The sequence below is a fragment of the Mobula hypostoma genome, chromosome 1 (genome assembly GCF_963921235.1).
Source record: "Mobula hypostoma chromosome 1, sMobHyp1.1, whole genome shotgun sequence".
Taxonomy (NCBI): Eukaryota; Metazoa; Chordata; class Chondrichthyes; order Myliobatiformes; family Myliobatidae; genus Mobula; species Mobula hypostoma.
The window spans coordinates 186,727,629-186,743,266 of NC_086097.1; the positions used below are offsets into that span (position 1 = coordinate 186,727,629).

The following is a 15,638-nucleotide window of genomic DNA, read 5'->3' on the forward strand; positions in this document are numbered from 1 at the left end:
GTGTGTTACCTTTCTTGCACAGGTGTGTCTTGCAGCGTTGAGTGTGAAATTTTTTATCTTAGAATTTCAGTAAATTGTTTTTTTTTGTTTTCCTTTTCAAATTATGGAACCAAGTGCTCCACTATTCATAGGGAAAGAACATTAATTTGAAATACAATGCTAAAACAAAATAGAAATAGTTGAACATTTGATTTCAGCATTAGCCATAGAATGAAACTTATTGTTTAAACATTTTTTGAGAGAATGAATAAGGATTCTGATTCAGGTACCTAGTTATTTTAAATGGTGGTGGAATTACAAGAACTGTTTTCCTGAAATGATACAGTAAAATAAGGTAACTGGTAGCAGGAAAATTAAGAAATGATAAACACTTATTGGCAAAATAAAATGAGTTCTGTCAAAAGCTTTTGGAATAGAGGCTTGTGATTTAAGTGGAATTAAAGCAAACTTAAGCAGTTAATGACATTAGTTCTGAATTTACCAAGGTAGCCATGTGGTATCCCATAAGATAAATAGAGCTGCAAATGAAAACTGCTGGCATAACTCAGCTGGTTGAATAGCATCTGCTGACAAATTATTGTTGAGATGATCAGTGGAGACCCTGCCTAGTGGCTGAAAGGCTGATTTATACTTGTGCGTACTAGCTTACGCCGTAGTCTACACACGTGGGCTACACCGCTGTGAGCATTTATACTTGTGCATTGGTGTGTCTGCATCGCTCTGCAATTCACCGCCAAAAGGCTAGTTGGCGGTGGGGTTTCTATGTCACTGTGTTGAGTTTCTTCGTATTGAAACTCAACACGAAGAAACTCAAACTTCAAACAATGGTGACTGAAACTGAAGAAGGGTGGATTTTCTGTGCTTTTCCGGCCACTGAGAGACATGGACGAGGAAATGCATTTCAAATATTTTCGGATGTTGGCAGGTAGATTTGACGAATTGGTTCATCATCTCCAACCATTTATTTTGCATCAGAGTACGCACAGTATACGCTGAGACTGGCAATCAGCATTTGAGTTTTAGCTTCAGGTAGAAGTCAACAGGCTGTAGCAGCTAGCTACAAATTGGCGTCAAGCACAGGGTCCTCTGTAATTTCAGAGGTCTGTAAAGCTTTATGGAAAGCGTTACAGCCAGAGTTGCTTCCCTGCCCTTAAGTCTCCCAATGGAAAGCTATTGCAGCGTAGGAGGAAATGCAATGCTACCAAGCGGACCAATCACAGTTGTTGCGGTCTGCGATGCCGCGACGTGTAGTTACATTTTGTGAGAGGTGCGTGTTAGGCTGCGGCATAGGGTTGGTGTAGAGTACAGCTTAGGGTTGGCTGCTACGCCATACCTACGGCGTACATTTGACGCACAAGTACAGGTTTCCCCCGCCGTCCGAAGGTAGAGCATTCCTCTGGAACGGTTCGTAAGCCGGAAGGTCGTAAAGTGAAGAAAATATTACCATTTATTTATATGGGAAAAATTTGTCAGCGTTAGCAGACCCAAAAATAACCTACCAAATCATGCCAAATAACACATAAAACCTAAAATAACAGTAACATATCGTAAAAGCAGGAATTATATGATAAATACACAGCCTATATTAAGTAGAAATACTTGTCTACAATTATTGCCTGCACTGTTCTCCGTAGCGAAAATCTCACGCAAGCGCTGTTGGCAAAATCACGGCGCAAGCGCTCTCTAGTAACCTTTAAGCTATGAAGCTGCCAAGTCATACCAAGTAACACATAAAAATACACAGCCTATATAAAGTAGAAATAATGTATGTACAGTGTAGTGTCACTTACGGGAATCGGGAAGACAGTGCCGAGCACGCTGATGATGGTGTGTTAGGCTGAGTCGTCGGCGCTTGAGTTGTTGGAGTGGCTCTCACCTTGCAGGCCGCCGACCGATACCGATCTTCGAAGCGTGCAGGGGTACAGCGGTGGCCGGGACGCACCCAGCACATCTTTTAGAAAAAAGCCGAAATAAGCAAGCTAATTAATTAGGTGCTGCCTGGCACGTAAAAATGTCGGCCCAGATCAGAGGCGATGCAGTAGGCAATTGCCTCTGATCTGGGCTGACATTTACGTGCCGGGCGGCACCTAATTAATTAGCTTGTTTATTTCGGCTTTTTTCTTAAAGATGTGTTGGGTGCATCCCGGCTACCGCTGCATTCTCCGTGGATCAGTATCTGTCTGCGGCCGGGGGTTGAGGTGGTGGGACACTGGAGTGTCATCTCATCGTCGATCAGGGCAGGCAGGTCATCTTCTTCTATGTCTGCCTGCCTCGATGTCGAAGATCGAGGTTGGTCGTCTGCTGTGGCTGATATGGAAGGCTTGAAAAATGACAGTATGCTTGATTGCTAGCCTCGCGCATTTTTCTATCATACAGTTTCTTTGTAAGCACTCAAACCATCTTGCAAATTTGCCCTAAACCTATGTACCCTTTCAAAATTAAAGTCGTACTTTATCATTGCAGTGAAAATCTCACGCAGTTGCTTCACATTCAGTTCCTGGACGACATTCGCTACTGCATTCGGTTTCGATTGTTATCCTTTCCTCTTCCAATTGCATCAGCTCTTCATTTATCAGTTCTTGGTCATGGGATGCCAAAACCTCTTCAACATCACCTTCGTCAACCTCCACAAGCCAAACTCACTTGGTCCTTGCTTCATTCACCACGATCGAAACGCTTAATTATGTCTAGTTTTTTTTTTAAATTTTATTTTTATTTGGATAAGGAGTTCACAATTATCATGTACTTTTTTCACACATATAACCTTTTCCATTTTTTTATATGTATAAAACTACAATTATTTATACATTCTTAAGTACACATTGAGATGATATAAAAGCAAAATAAACATTTAAATAGATAATTATGTACTGTGGTAAATCTAACCTATTAGGCTAAGTAATGAAATTAGTTGTTAAGAAAAATGGTAATAATAGTTTCCATACAACCCTTCTGGACCATTTCCACTGGTCCAAAATGTTGCATACAAGCCTATATACCAACTATTGTAGGTGTTTATATCCCAATTTGTTCGTGCTTGTTCCTGCCCGCAGACATAATTATCCAATCCCTATGTACTTATTTACTTAATTTTTTCATTTTTTTTTATCCCTTTCCCAAATCTTTCCCTTTACTTGTGTTAATTCTCTATTTTCCAAAAAAAAAACTACAAACATTTAGACTAGGGGTGCTTACGTTAGCAATATTACTGTGTTGATGAGAAGAGCAATATAAATCATTAGGAGAGTCATCTAAAGTCTGCTCGCATTGGGGTTATATATTCAATCCATTTATTCCAGATTTGATAAAATGTTTCTTTTTGAGTTCTCAGGGAGTAGGTCAACTTTTCCATTTTAAATATTTTCAAGATAATTTCGTACCAATCTTCTAATGTAGGTGGTATTGGATTTAGCCATTTTCTAGTGATTGATTTCTTACTTGCCGCTAAGAGGGCCTGCAGCAACTTTATATCTTCCTTCTGTTCAAGGAACAATACATGCCCCAAATAGAGCGTCTCAAAGTTCAGAGGTATCTGGGACCTAAGTACCTTAACTAATATTCTATGAATACCTTCCCAAAATAGACTTAATTTAGGGCAATCCCAGAAAATATGAAAATGATTTGCCTCCTTGGAGCCGCACCTTCTCCAACACATCACATTTGTATCTTTATATTTTTCCTGATATGGGGTCTTGAAGTATCTTATAATGTTTTTCCAACAATGTTCTCTCCAAGTCAAAGAATTAGTCGAGGACCATTGAAAGCTGCAGATTTTCCCCCAAGCCTCCTCTGAAAGTACCAACCCCGCTTCTTTCTCCCACTTCTCTTTAATATACAGTGTATTTACATTTTTAGCATGGGAGAGTGCATTATATAGGCGAGAAACTGATTTACTAGGTATTGAACTGCAAGCCGAATTCAGAATCTTGAAAAATTCTAATTCTACTGTTGATAGGTCTGTATATCTACAACTCTGGTTAACATAGTTTCGTATTTGAAGGTACCTAAAAAAGTCATTATGTTCTAGGCCATGTTTGTCCTGCAGGATTTGGAAACTTTGTAATACTCTTTTATCTATAAATGAGAGGTAGGTTGTAAGACCTTTCTTTATCCATAGCTCAAATCTTTTATCTCCTCTGTTGGGAAGGAATTCGGTATCATATGCACACCATCTAAAGAGTTTTAGCATGTTATTAGTTCCACATGAATTAACCACCTTCTGCCATACTTTTAATGTAAGATTTATCCAAGCATTATTGAATTTTTCCAACTGGGCCATCAATCCTTTGTCAGCTATTGAGGCCTGAAGAGGAAAACTGTCAACTAATCCAAATTCTATTTCCTTCCATCTAGCCTTATATTCCCTATTACACCAATATAACAGAGGGGTTATCTGTGAGGCATAAAAATAATTTCTCAGGCAAGGAAGAACCATACCTCCTCTTTCCTTCCCTAACTGTAAGGTGTTATATCGAATCCTAGGTTTCCTTCCTTGCCAAATGAAGCGGGAAATCCATTTGTCCCATTCCCTGAATTGATTATCATCCACCTCCACTGGTAAAGTACGGAAAAGATATAATAACCGAGGAAGAATATTCATTTTTATAGTATTTATCCTTGAATTTAAACTTAAAAAGGGGATAAGATTCCATCTATGCATATCTGCTTTTATCTCTGAGATTAATGGCCCATAATTTACCTGTGACAGTGTTGAAAGATCCTTCGGCAGGGTTAGTCCTAAATATTTTAATGATTTAGCTTCCCACTTAAGATCGTATGTATCCTGCAATTTTTTGGATGGTGTATAATTTAGGGACATAACCTGCGTTTTCTTTACATTTATTTTATAACCTGATATTTTCCCAAAGTCATCCAACAGTGTAAACAATCCTATAAATGATTTTTCTGGTTCACTCAGATAGACCAAAACATCATCTGCAAATAACGCCACTTTCTGTTCAATCCCTGCCACTTTGATACCTTTTACGATTTCGCTCTGTCTTATTAGTTGGGCAAGTGGTTCAATATATAGCGCAAAAAGGAGAGGAGAAATTGGGCATCCCTGTCTAGTGCCTCTCTCTAAAATGAAGGAGTCAGAGAGGTCCCCATTTATCTTAATTCGGGCTGTTGGGCTGTCATACAGAGTCTGAATTACTTTAATAAACCTTTCTTGAAAGCCGAATCTTCCTAACACTCTGTATAGGAATGCCCAACTAAGCGAATCAAAAGCTTTCTCAGCGTCCAATCCTACTACCATTGTCTCTGTCTCGTTCTTATTAACCTGTTCTAATATGTGCAGAGTTCTCCTTATGTTGTCCTGTGTTTGCCTTTGTTGAATAAATCCAGTCTGGTCTAAATGGATTAGGCCAGGTAAAAGCTTTTCCAATCTGCGCGCTAATATAGATGTAAATAGTTTGTAATCTAAATTAAGAACACTAATTGGCCGATAATTGCCACATTCTAGTTTATCTTTACCCTCTTTAGGAATAACTGAAATAATCGCTTCTCTCCAGGAAGGTGGAGTTTCTCCTCTCTGCAAGATCCAATTAAAGGTGTTAAGTAGTAATGGGCCTAACTGTGTCTTCAGGGACTTGTACCATTCTGAGGTAAACCCATCAGAACCCGGGGACTTTCCAGCCTTTAACCTAGAGATGGCCACGTTCAGTTCTTTGACAGTTACTGGTTCTAATAAACTTTCATTTTGTAAATCTGTAAGTTTAGGTAGATCTAAAAAATTCAATACACTGTCTATATAGGGCTCATTGGGGGCCCGGGGTTGGGAGTACAGCTCTCGATAATACGTTTCAAAACTCTCTTGAATTTTCCCTATTGTACTCTCCACAAGCTTTGTCTTTGGATTCTTTATTTTATGAATTGTATTGTCTGCTTGTTGTTTTCGTAATTTATATGCTAATAATCTAGCTGATTTACCTCCTACTTCATAATTCTTTTGTCTCAGGTAAAGAAAATTTCTTTGAGTTTCCAACGTATAAATATCATCAATTTCACTTTGCAATTTCCTAATTTCCTGTTTTCGATTTGAATTACTTTTGTTGCTATCTGCAACTTGAAGTTGTTTTAATTTTCCTTGAAGGTCTGCTAATTTTTGTGCATTGATTTTTTTCATGTGAGTAGTAATGGAAATAATTTTCCCTCTCAGTACAGCTTTCAATGTATCCCATAAAATCACTGGTGATGTTTCTCCCGTGTCATTAAGGTCTAGATATTCTTTGATTTCTCCCCTTAATCTCTCCATTACTTTTGGGTTATTAAGTATATGTGAGTTTAGCCTCCATAGTGTTTTCCTCATTTTCCTTTCCAGGATTAGAGACATAGAGACTGGGCTATGATCCGACAGATCAATTGTTGCAATATTACAGTTTTTTATCCTGAGTCTATCTGTATTAAAGATAAAGAAATAGTCTATCCTTGAATAGGCTGAATGAGGGAAAGAGTAATATGTATAATCTTTACTAGTAGGGTGTAATTCCCTCCAGACATCTATAATTCCCAACTCCTCCATCAATGAATTCACTTTCCGAGTCAGAGGTTTATTCTGAGTAACTATCCTTGAAGAATCTAATATAGGATTTAATCTAATATTAAAATCCCCTCCACAAATTACTACCCCTCGAGAACTGACCATTAGGTCAAAAATGTGTCTATAAAATGACCATTCACTACCTGGAGGAGCATAAACATTCAGCAATGTTATTTCTGTACCTTCTATTCTTTCTGTGATTTTTACAAACCGTCCTTCTTTGTCTCTAGTCTCTGAAATATGTTCATAATTAAGAGTACTTGATATTAAAGTAGCTACCCCTCTTTTGTGACTCAATTTATATGATGAATAAAATACATGCTTAAAGCCCATTCTTTTTAATTTTCCATGTTCAGATTGGCTCATATGTGTTTCCTGGAGGAAAGCTATTTGTGCCCTCTCTTTTTTCAATTTAGACATAATCTTATTTCTTTTAATTGGATTCAAAACCCCATTAACATTATAGGAAATTATTTTTACCAATTCAGTTTGCATTTTTCTCTAGTAGAAAAAAAGCACTCTCCTTTTCTAACCAAACAGTAAGCAATCCCTTCTCAACAGTAAACCAAGACATATAACCACACCCTAGACATTTCTGAACGTATAACATTTGAAAATTTTCCCCGACTTCCCACAGTGAGGCCTGAGCACCGACCAGCCTCAGTTCAGAGGGATAACCTCTATCTTCACCCTGTGTTAGAGGGCCCTCAGCAGTTTGAATAATCATAGAGAATTTTCTCCTATTTATGTCTCGACCATATTGCTATCATTCAAGTTATTCCGCCTAGATTATTTTCAGTTACCAGTTTTCATTTTACTTTTAAGTCCGATTTACTCTTTTCAGTCATTTCTCTTAATTAATCTGTATTCTCTGTACATTCGCGTCTGAATATTTGCAGCTTTTCCTTGTAGTTTGACACTCTGGTTCGAGTGGAGCGTCCTCGCCCCACTAACTGCCACGACTTCTGCCGAATCCTCTCCAGTAGCGACTCCGGTTGGGTGATAACTTTAATAGGTAGTCCCCGGTCCGCCAGGTCCGACGTTGCCTCTCCACCGTAGCGTAAGTTTTTGTCCCTTCGTCGTAAAAGACTCTCAGCCGAGCTGGATACAGGGTCTGGAATCTGATGTTGTTTTCCTTCAGGACTCTCCGTGTTTCCGTATATTCCTTCCGTCTGGCAAGAATCCCCGGTGCATAGTCGTGGTCTAAACTGATTTTACAGTTGTTCCACATGAAACCTTTCTTTTGCCATGCTCTTTTAAGCACCTCTTCCTTCGTTCTGTAACTGAGAAATCTGACCAGAATCGATCTGGGCTGGGTGCCTGCCGGAGGCTGTGATGCCAACGCGCGGTGAGCCCTTTCTATCTGTAGGTCTTTTGCGGCCGGTATATCAAGGTTCTCTCTAAGCAGCTTCTCCACGAAGGGAATTATCAATCCGGGTTTACCTTCGGTTCCTTCGGGAACTCCGTAGATCCTCACATTTTCCCTTCTTGAGCGGCCTTCTTGATCTATTAGTTTCCACTGGAGTTGGTCTTGTAGCTTCAGCATTTCTGCTATCACCTCCTCTGCATTTTGTAGCTTCTCTTCAATTCCAACAATCCTCGCTTCGGCTTCATCTATCCGCGAGTTAGTTTTTACTATTTCTCCTTTAATATCTTCCAGCTGTTTGCTGTTATCTTGTCGGAACTCGCGAATCTCTCCGAGAATCAAAGACAAAGTCACCGATTCCCCCTCATTATCTCTGTCCTGGCTTGCCGTGGGGGAGCTAGGCCCTTCGCCTTGCTGCATCTCTTTATGTTTATCAGCCTTCAGAGCGGACTTTTTATTCTTGTTCTTAGACATCATCCTTGCCCCTTTTATTAATATAGTTATGCAATATTAAGTATTTGTCTAAATTCGATTTTGGGGCAGTTTACCTTCTTTTTTGTCGAGAGACCTTTTCCTTACGCCGCCATTCCCTTGATGACCCGGAAGTCCCCCCAATTATGTCTAGTTTTACGCTAAGTGTAACACCCTTATGAGTCTTTTAGGCTTTTCCGATACCTTAGAACTCATCTTGCTAACGGCTGCTCACAGGCATGTGTTTAAGCAGTGCCGGCTAGAATGCCGTTCCGAATCCAGGGGAGGAGCTTGGCGGCTCGGGGCGTGCACTGCCATTTTTCGTAACAGTGAAAACACCTTCTGTTGGCGAAAACAGGGAACTAATGTAGGTCTTTCGTAACAGTGATGTTTCCTAAAGTGAACGTTCGAAAAGCGGGGGACACCTGTATAGATCAGCCTTGAGAGTGGAGAGGGAAGATGGCTAGTTTAGAGGGGAAGGGAAGAAAAAGGGGCTGATAGATATTATATGGACTGAGGAGGGGTGAGGGATAATCGACAGAAAGAGACAGGAGGAAGAGGGGTGGAGTTGGAGAGAAGGGTGGAGTGAGAAGAAATGACGTGTAGTTGAATGGGGCAGAAGTTACAGACGCTGGAGGATGATAAGCAGAACATAAAGGATATGAGTGATAGAATTTGATAAGTATAGAAGGTGATAATGAGGTGACTAGGGAAGCCACAGATGCTGGAATCCGAAGCAGCAAACAAACTGCAGATCTGAGTGTGTCAGCTGGTATCTGTCAAGGCAAAGTGTGATATTTCAGGTAGGGATTCTGCGTCAAGACTTGATGGCTAGCTGGATGATAATGGGATAACTTGGAGGAAAGGTGAAGGACAGATGGAACAGGAGCAGCAAACAATCTGCTGGAGTAACTCAGTGGGTCAAGGAGCCTTTGTGGGAAGAAAGAAATTATTGATGTTTCGGGTTGAAGTCCTGCATCATGACTACTGGTTCTGATGCAGAGTTTCGATCTAAAACATTGGAGTTTACTTTCCTCCCAGAGATGCAGCTTGACCAGCTGAGTTCCTCCAGCAGATTGTTTGTTGCTCCTGCTTCCAGTATCTGCAGTCTCTTGTGTCCTGGCAGAGGAAGCAAGATGGGGAAAGGTTCAGTGTGTGATGTGCATATGTGTAGTAGGTGGATGGAACCAGGAGGGGAAGACAAATGGGTGAAGGAGGTGCTGGAGTTGAGGGTGTAGAATAAGGAACAAAAATGTAAAGACCAGAGGTAGATTGGAAGGAGTATGGGGATGGGGGGGGCAGGGGGGGAGTACAGGATGTAAGGATTACCTGAATAAAGTTATTTCCTGGGGCATTATAAACATATACAATCATTTACATAGTAAAGTGTAATTACTTTTATTCATAAGCTTATGTAAAGCTAAATTATAGTGAATGGGAAATTCATCCATTTTTTAATTGGGGAACAAATGATAACCAAGAAACTAATAGCTGTTCACAAAGTTACGGATCTTGAAAGCCAACAGCATAAAATCAGTATAACACAGTAGCTACATTTTTATAATCACATGGGGTATACTCAAGAATCCATGCAATCTTAGGTAAAATGCACAGTATTCTTAAACCAATAAGACATACTAATATAACAATACTGCAAGGAGTTTCATGTCTTGCTTACTTTGATGATTAATGGCACCCCTAACATTGGTAGAGGTACTTCATTTACTGTACTACACACCTTTTCTTGGCTCTGAAAGCCAAATCTATTCTTAGAAAGAATAATATGTTGGAACTATTATAGAAAAAAAGCTGAATGTTATTAAAAAGAATTGGGGAAGGGGAAAACTAAAGTGATAGGAGCAAGCTGGACTTAGAAGAATAGTCTTTGAACTGAGCTAAACTGATGAAAGAAATGAACTTGCATAATGAATAGTGGTTTTTGGATTTGCAGGAAGGTGCGCAGTAAAACTACCTGAAGAAGTAGATTTCCCTGTGATTGAATTTTTAAAAAATGAATGAAAATGAAAACACTAGTGCCAATGAAAGTATAACATTATTTTGCCATTATTATGTTTTGCAAGCCCCGTTGTATTTTCATAAAAATAACAATCATAATTAAGTAATAGTGGCAGAGAAATATAAGGGATTGTGTCATTTTTCTTCAGTTTAATTAAAAATATGCTAGGGGGTTACTCTGAGTTAGCAATCTAGTGCAATACAGAGGAAGTGTCTTCTGCAATACTCTAGTTATTACATTTTATATAACCAACTACATATTGGTTGCTGCAAGATTGCGAAAACTGATGATTTGATGCAGGGGTTCACATAGGTAAATCTCTTGATCGTAATTACTATTGTAAATCCAATTTTTATTTTAATCTTTAAGCTGTATTTAGCTTTAACAAAGTAATCTTTATAATTTATAAACTCTTGTAAAGCCCATTATCCTCACTGGAGCATCAGCTGCGAGCAGCAGCTAGCCAGAATACTCTATCTCGGGCCAATCTTTCAACTTGTCCCCAAGTGTGTGGTCAGTCTTCAAAGATGTTCCTCTCCCAGGGATGAGGTCTTTGGAATTTCTGTTGGTGTTTCGGTAACTCTGGGTTTTTAGGACATGGGGTTGTTAGCGGCATACCTGTAAACGTAAATTTGCTGGATCAAATAACGACAGCACAAAAAGATTGTTACTTATCTTTTCACCCGTTTATTTCTTCGAGCTCAGCCAGCGAGTGAACATGGTCCCAACATCAGGGAGAGAAGCGTTCTCATCCCTCCGGCAGTTCAACAAGTTCACTGCCTGATGTCAGAATTGTTAGAAGTTATAAGGCCACCGGTACAATAGAACAATCAGTTTGATAAGCATTCCAGCCAAGTCAATGAACTATTGATACAAAAGAACAATCAATTTGATAGACACTCTAGCCACCTTAATTAAAGAAAGGAATGTCCTACCTGGTTCGTTGGAGCCACAACTTAATTACAAAGATAAGAACATCTATCAAATGCATGCTTTAATTAAGAAAGGAATGCCCTGTCTAATTTGCATCAGGTACTGCCTTTTGTCAAAACCAAAAGGTGTGAAAAGCCAGGAGTAATCTTATGTGGGTGAACTTTAACTCTTGTCTTGCTCCAAAGGGATCAGCTGTGAGACATTATTCAAACCCACTGCAGTCACCCACAAAATACACAGACATAGTCGGTACTTAACCCATTGATTACAGGAATCTGAGAATCCCCCTTTCCCTTAAACTTTATCATACTCAACCCTCCTCCTTTCGCAGCCGGGCTTGGGACCATGGCAGATCTAACTTTGAAAGACCTGTGTGATTCTGTTGAATTTCTTTGTCCAAAAAAAAATTGCAACCAATAACCTAGATAAGTTCAAAGTATTTTCTGATGTTATTAATGTCTGTTTTTCTTAAAGCTGTTTGGAAAAGATGTAAGTTAATTCCACTCATCTTGTTCTTATACTCATTCATATTTTCCTGTTACAGAAGGACCTTACTATTTATTAGTTGGTGTAAATTACATTGTTGGACGAAAAAACTGTGCAATCCTTCTACAAGATGATCAGTCCATCAGTCGTTCACATGCTACACTTTCGATTGTTCATCCTGCTGCAAATTTGGTAATCAGTCACCAGCCAAATTTTCTTTTGTAGAATTAATTTGCATTAGTCTCTTCATTAGAGCCTTAATTTGTTTCTTTTCAATAATCAGAATTTACATTTCGTTATTACCATCACTTCAGTTATTGCCAGTGTTGAGAGTTTGATTAGGAAACAGATTGAGAACAGTCACTTAGTTATCATCAAAAGTGGCTTTTAATAGTAGGTAAGTCAGGAGTAAGGTGGTCAATACCTTGATATAACCAGCCATTTGTCCTCAAAGCAAACTTGCATTATGCTGTGCCTCACTAATCACTTGGAAACTAGCTTCCCAGTAGAAGATTAAGCTCTGGACCACCTGGAAGAAAAGTGAAGCTGCTGTTTTCTATCTACTAAATGACAGAATGCTACATTGGGATAGATTTGATAGTCATAGTCATACTTTATTGATCCTGAGGGAAATTGGTTTTCGTTACAGTTGCACCAACCAAGAATAGAATATAAAAGAATAGACTGATACTTTGGTTTTAGTCCTTTTGTATAATTTAAAAACTGTCAGAAGGATGATATGTCATACCAAGTTGCCTAAAGATATAAAGGTACAATAAGTCTATCTGTACTAAGAGAGACTTGTCCCTTTTACCCCAATTATTGTGCTTTATTTTAGGATCTGCTGCGTAGAGATGGTTCAGAAATGGAGCTCGTTCTATGCAGCTATTAACAGCATGAATAAGAATGGCATTTGAACTCAGTTCTCCATATTGTAAGGGCAGAGCAGCAGAACTTCATAACATCAAGTTTGAAGCTTGCCACAATGTATCAGCTTTTAAACTAATGGTCAAGAAAATAAATTGATATAACTCTTTATAATTCAGAGATTAGGGGTATTCAGTAAAAAATAACCATAAATGTATCAGAATGTATACATGTGAATTGCACATATAGTTTAAAGAAAGTGTGAATCTATTTTAGTTTGTAACTTATTTAATAACTTTGACTGTTATTAGCAGCGTGAAAATTTTTAAAAAATGGTATTTCGTATTCTAAATTTATTTTATTTTTCTTTATAGAACCAAGTTGCCAATATCCCAGTACTGACATTAAAAGATACTTCAAAGTATGGCACCTTTGTAAATGAGGTGCGATTAGAAAAGGACAAACCAAGGATCTTGAATTCAGGAGAATTGGTTACATTTGGAGTTTTTGACAGCAAATTCAGGTGATCATTTTCTACTTCAGTGCAAAATTTAACAAAATTGAACTTAATTAGTTTTTCAAGTCAGTATCTCCTATTTGTTTGAGAATACCGTTATTGTTGACATACAACATTTATGTTGAATCTGGAGATATTTAAAGGATAAAAAAAATACTGCTGGTGATGGTTTTTGATTTTTTCTTACACTCATACACTAGACTTGATCGGTTTGTTTGTGTAGACATAGAATTTTCCATTGCTGTTTTTGAAGATAAGAGTTCTCTTAGTACATCTCCAATGTACATCTGCAGTCAAAACTACCAAAGTATATTGGTGCTCTTGCTGAGTCACTTAAGCTGACTGCTTGCCTGTCTTCAAATCCCTTTCTTTCTGTAGCAAATCTTTTATCTGCAGAATGGCAGCTACTTGATATCATCGGTGCAGGGTCTTTCCAATTGTAAATGGTGGTCTGTGCCTCTAATGTTTTGAGGGCCAGTTAACTCATGCTGAAAGCTATGAGGAGATTGAGTGCCTCTAATGCAGATGTTCAAAAATAGTTAAAAATTCACTGAATTTTAAAAGTTGTGTGCAAATAAAAATTGTAAATCTAAAAAGAAACCTGACATTGAAATCAACTTGGTTCAATACAAGGATACAAAACTATCTTGTCCGTGCATTCTAACTGCAGTTGTTTCTTCCAGATAAGAGCAATGGGATTACTAGTTAATACTAAATTATCAGGCTAGAAAATTGCAGAAATCTCCTCTTCCAGCATAACCCTTTTCTGAGCTCAATAAGGGAATTAATTTTAAAACAGAACTGTGTCCAGGTGTTGGAAATTTGGGACTAATGCTTCCTTTGAGCACTTTGAACATAGAAACATAGAAAATAGGTGCAGGAGTAGGCCATTCGGCCCTTCGAGCCTGCACCGTCATTTATTATGATCATGGCTGATCATCCAACTCAGAACCCCACCCCAGCCTTCCCTCCATACCCCCTGACCCCCGTAGCCACAAGGGCCATATCTAACTCCCTCTTAAATATAGCCAATGAACTGGCCTCAACTGTTCCCTGTGGCAGAGAATTCCACAGATTCACCACTCTCTGTGTGAAGAAGTTTTTCCTCATCTCGGTCCTAAAAGGCTTCCCCTTTATCCTCAAACTGTGGCCCCTCGTTCTGGACTTCCCCAACATCGGGAACAATCTTCCTGCATCTAGCCTGACCAATTCCTTTAGGATTTTATACGTTTCAATCAGATCCCCCCTCAATCTTCTAAATTCCAACGAGTACAAGCCCAGTTCATCCAGTCTTTCTTCATATGAAAGTCCTGCCATCCCAGGAATCAATCTGGTGAACCTTCTTTGTACTCCCTGTATGGCAAGGATGTCTTTCCTCAGATTAGGGGACCAAAACTGCACAAAATACTCCAGGTATGGTCTCACCAAGGCCTTGTACAACTGCAGTAGTACCTCCCTGCTCCTGTACTCGAATCCTCTCGCTATAAATGCCAGCATACCATTCGCCTTTTTCACCGCCTGCTGTACCTGCATGCCCACTTTCAGTGACTGGTGTATAATGACACCCAGGTCGCGTTGCACCTCCCCTTTTCCTAATCGGCCACCATTCAGATAATAATCTGTTTTCCTATTTTTGCCACCAAAGTGGATAACTTCACATTTATCCACATTAAATTGCATCTGCCATGAATTTGCCCACTCACCCAACCTATCCAAGTCACCCTGCATCCTCTTAGCATCCTCCTCACTGCTAACACTGCCACCCAGCTTCGTGTCATCCGCAAACTTTGAGATGCTGCATTTAATTCCCTCATCCAAGTCATTAATATATATTGTAAACAACTGGGGTCCCAGCACTGAGCCTTGCGGTACCCCACTAGTCACCGCCTGCCATTCTGAAAAGGTCCCGTTTATTCCCACTCTTTGCTTCCTGTCTGCTAACCAATTCTCCATCCACATCAATACCTTACCCCCAATACCGTGTGCTTTAAGTTTGCACACTAATCTCCTGTGTGGGACCTTGTCAAAAGCCTTTTGAAAATCCAAATATACCACATCCACTGGTTCTCCCCTATCCACTCTACTAGTTACATCCTCAAAAAATTCTATGAGATGCGTCAGACATGATTTTCCTTTCACAAATCCATTCTGACTTTGTCCGATGATTTCACCGCTTTCCAAATGTGCTGTTATCACATCCTTGATAACTGACTCCAGCAGTTTCCCCACCACCGACGTTAAGCTAACCGGTCTATAATTCCCCGGTTTCTCTCTGCCTCCTTTTTTAAAAAGTGGGGTTACATTAGCCACCCTCCAATCCTCAGGAACTAGTCCAGAATCTAACGAGTTTTGAAAAATTATCACTAATGCATCCACTATTTCTTGGGCTACTTCCTTAAGCACTCTGGGATGCAGACCATCTGGCCCTGGGGATTTATCT

General features: G+C 39.3%; 1 protein-coding gene across 2 annotated transcripts in view; it reads left to right on the forward strand.

Moving 5' to 3' along the window:
- Nucleotides 1–15,638, forward strand: part of nbn (nibrin) — a 100,094-nt gene that overhangs the window by 1,339 nt on the left and 83,117 nt on the right. For both annotated transcript variants that reach the window (XR_010019636.1, XM_063061536.1), the window contains exons 2-3: nt 11,873–12,006; nt 13,056–13,204. Coding sequence is in view for 1 of the 2 variants with exons in the window: in XM_063061536.1 (XP_062917606.1) it covers nt 11,873–12,006; nt 13,056–13,204 (283 nt within the window). In the remaining variant the exon portion in view is untranslated. The remainder of the gene's footprint in view (nt 1–11,872; nt 12,007–13,055; nt 13,205–15,638) is intronic.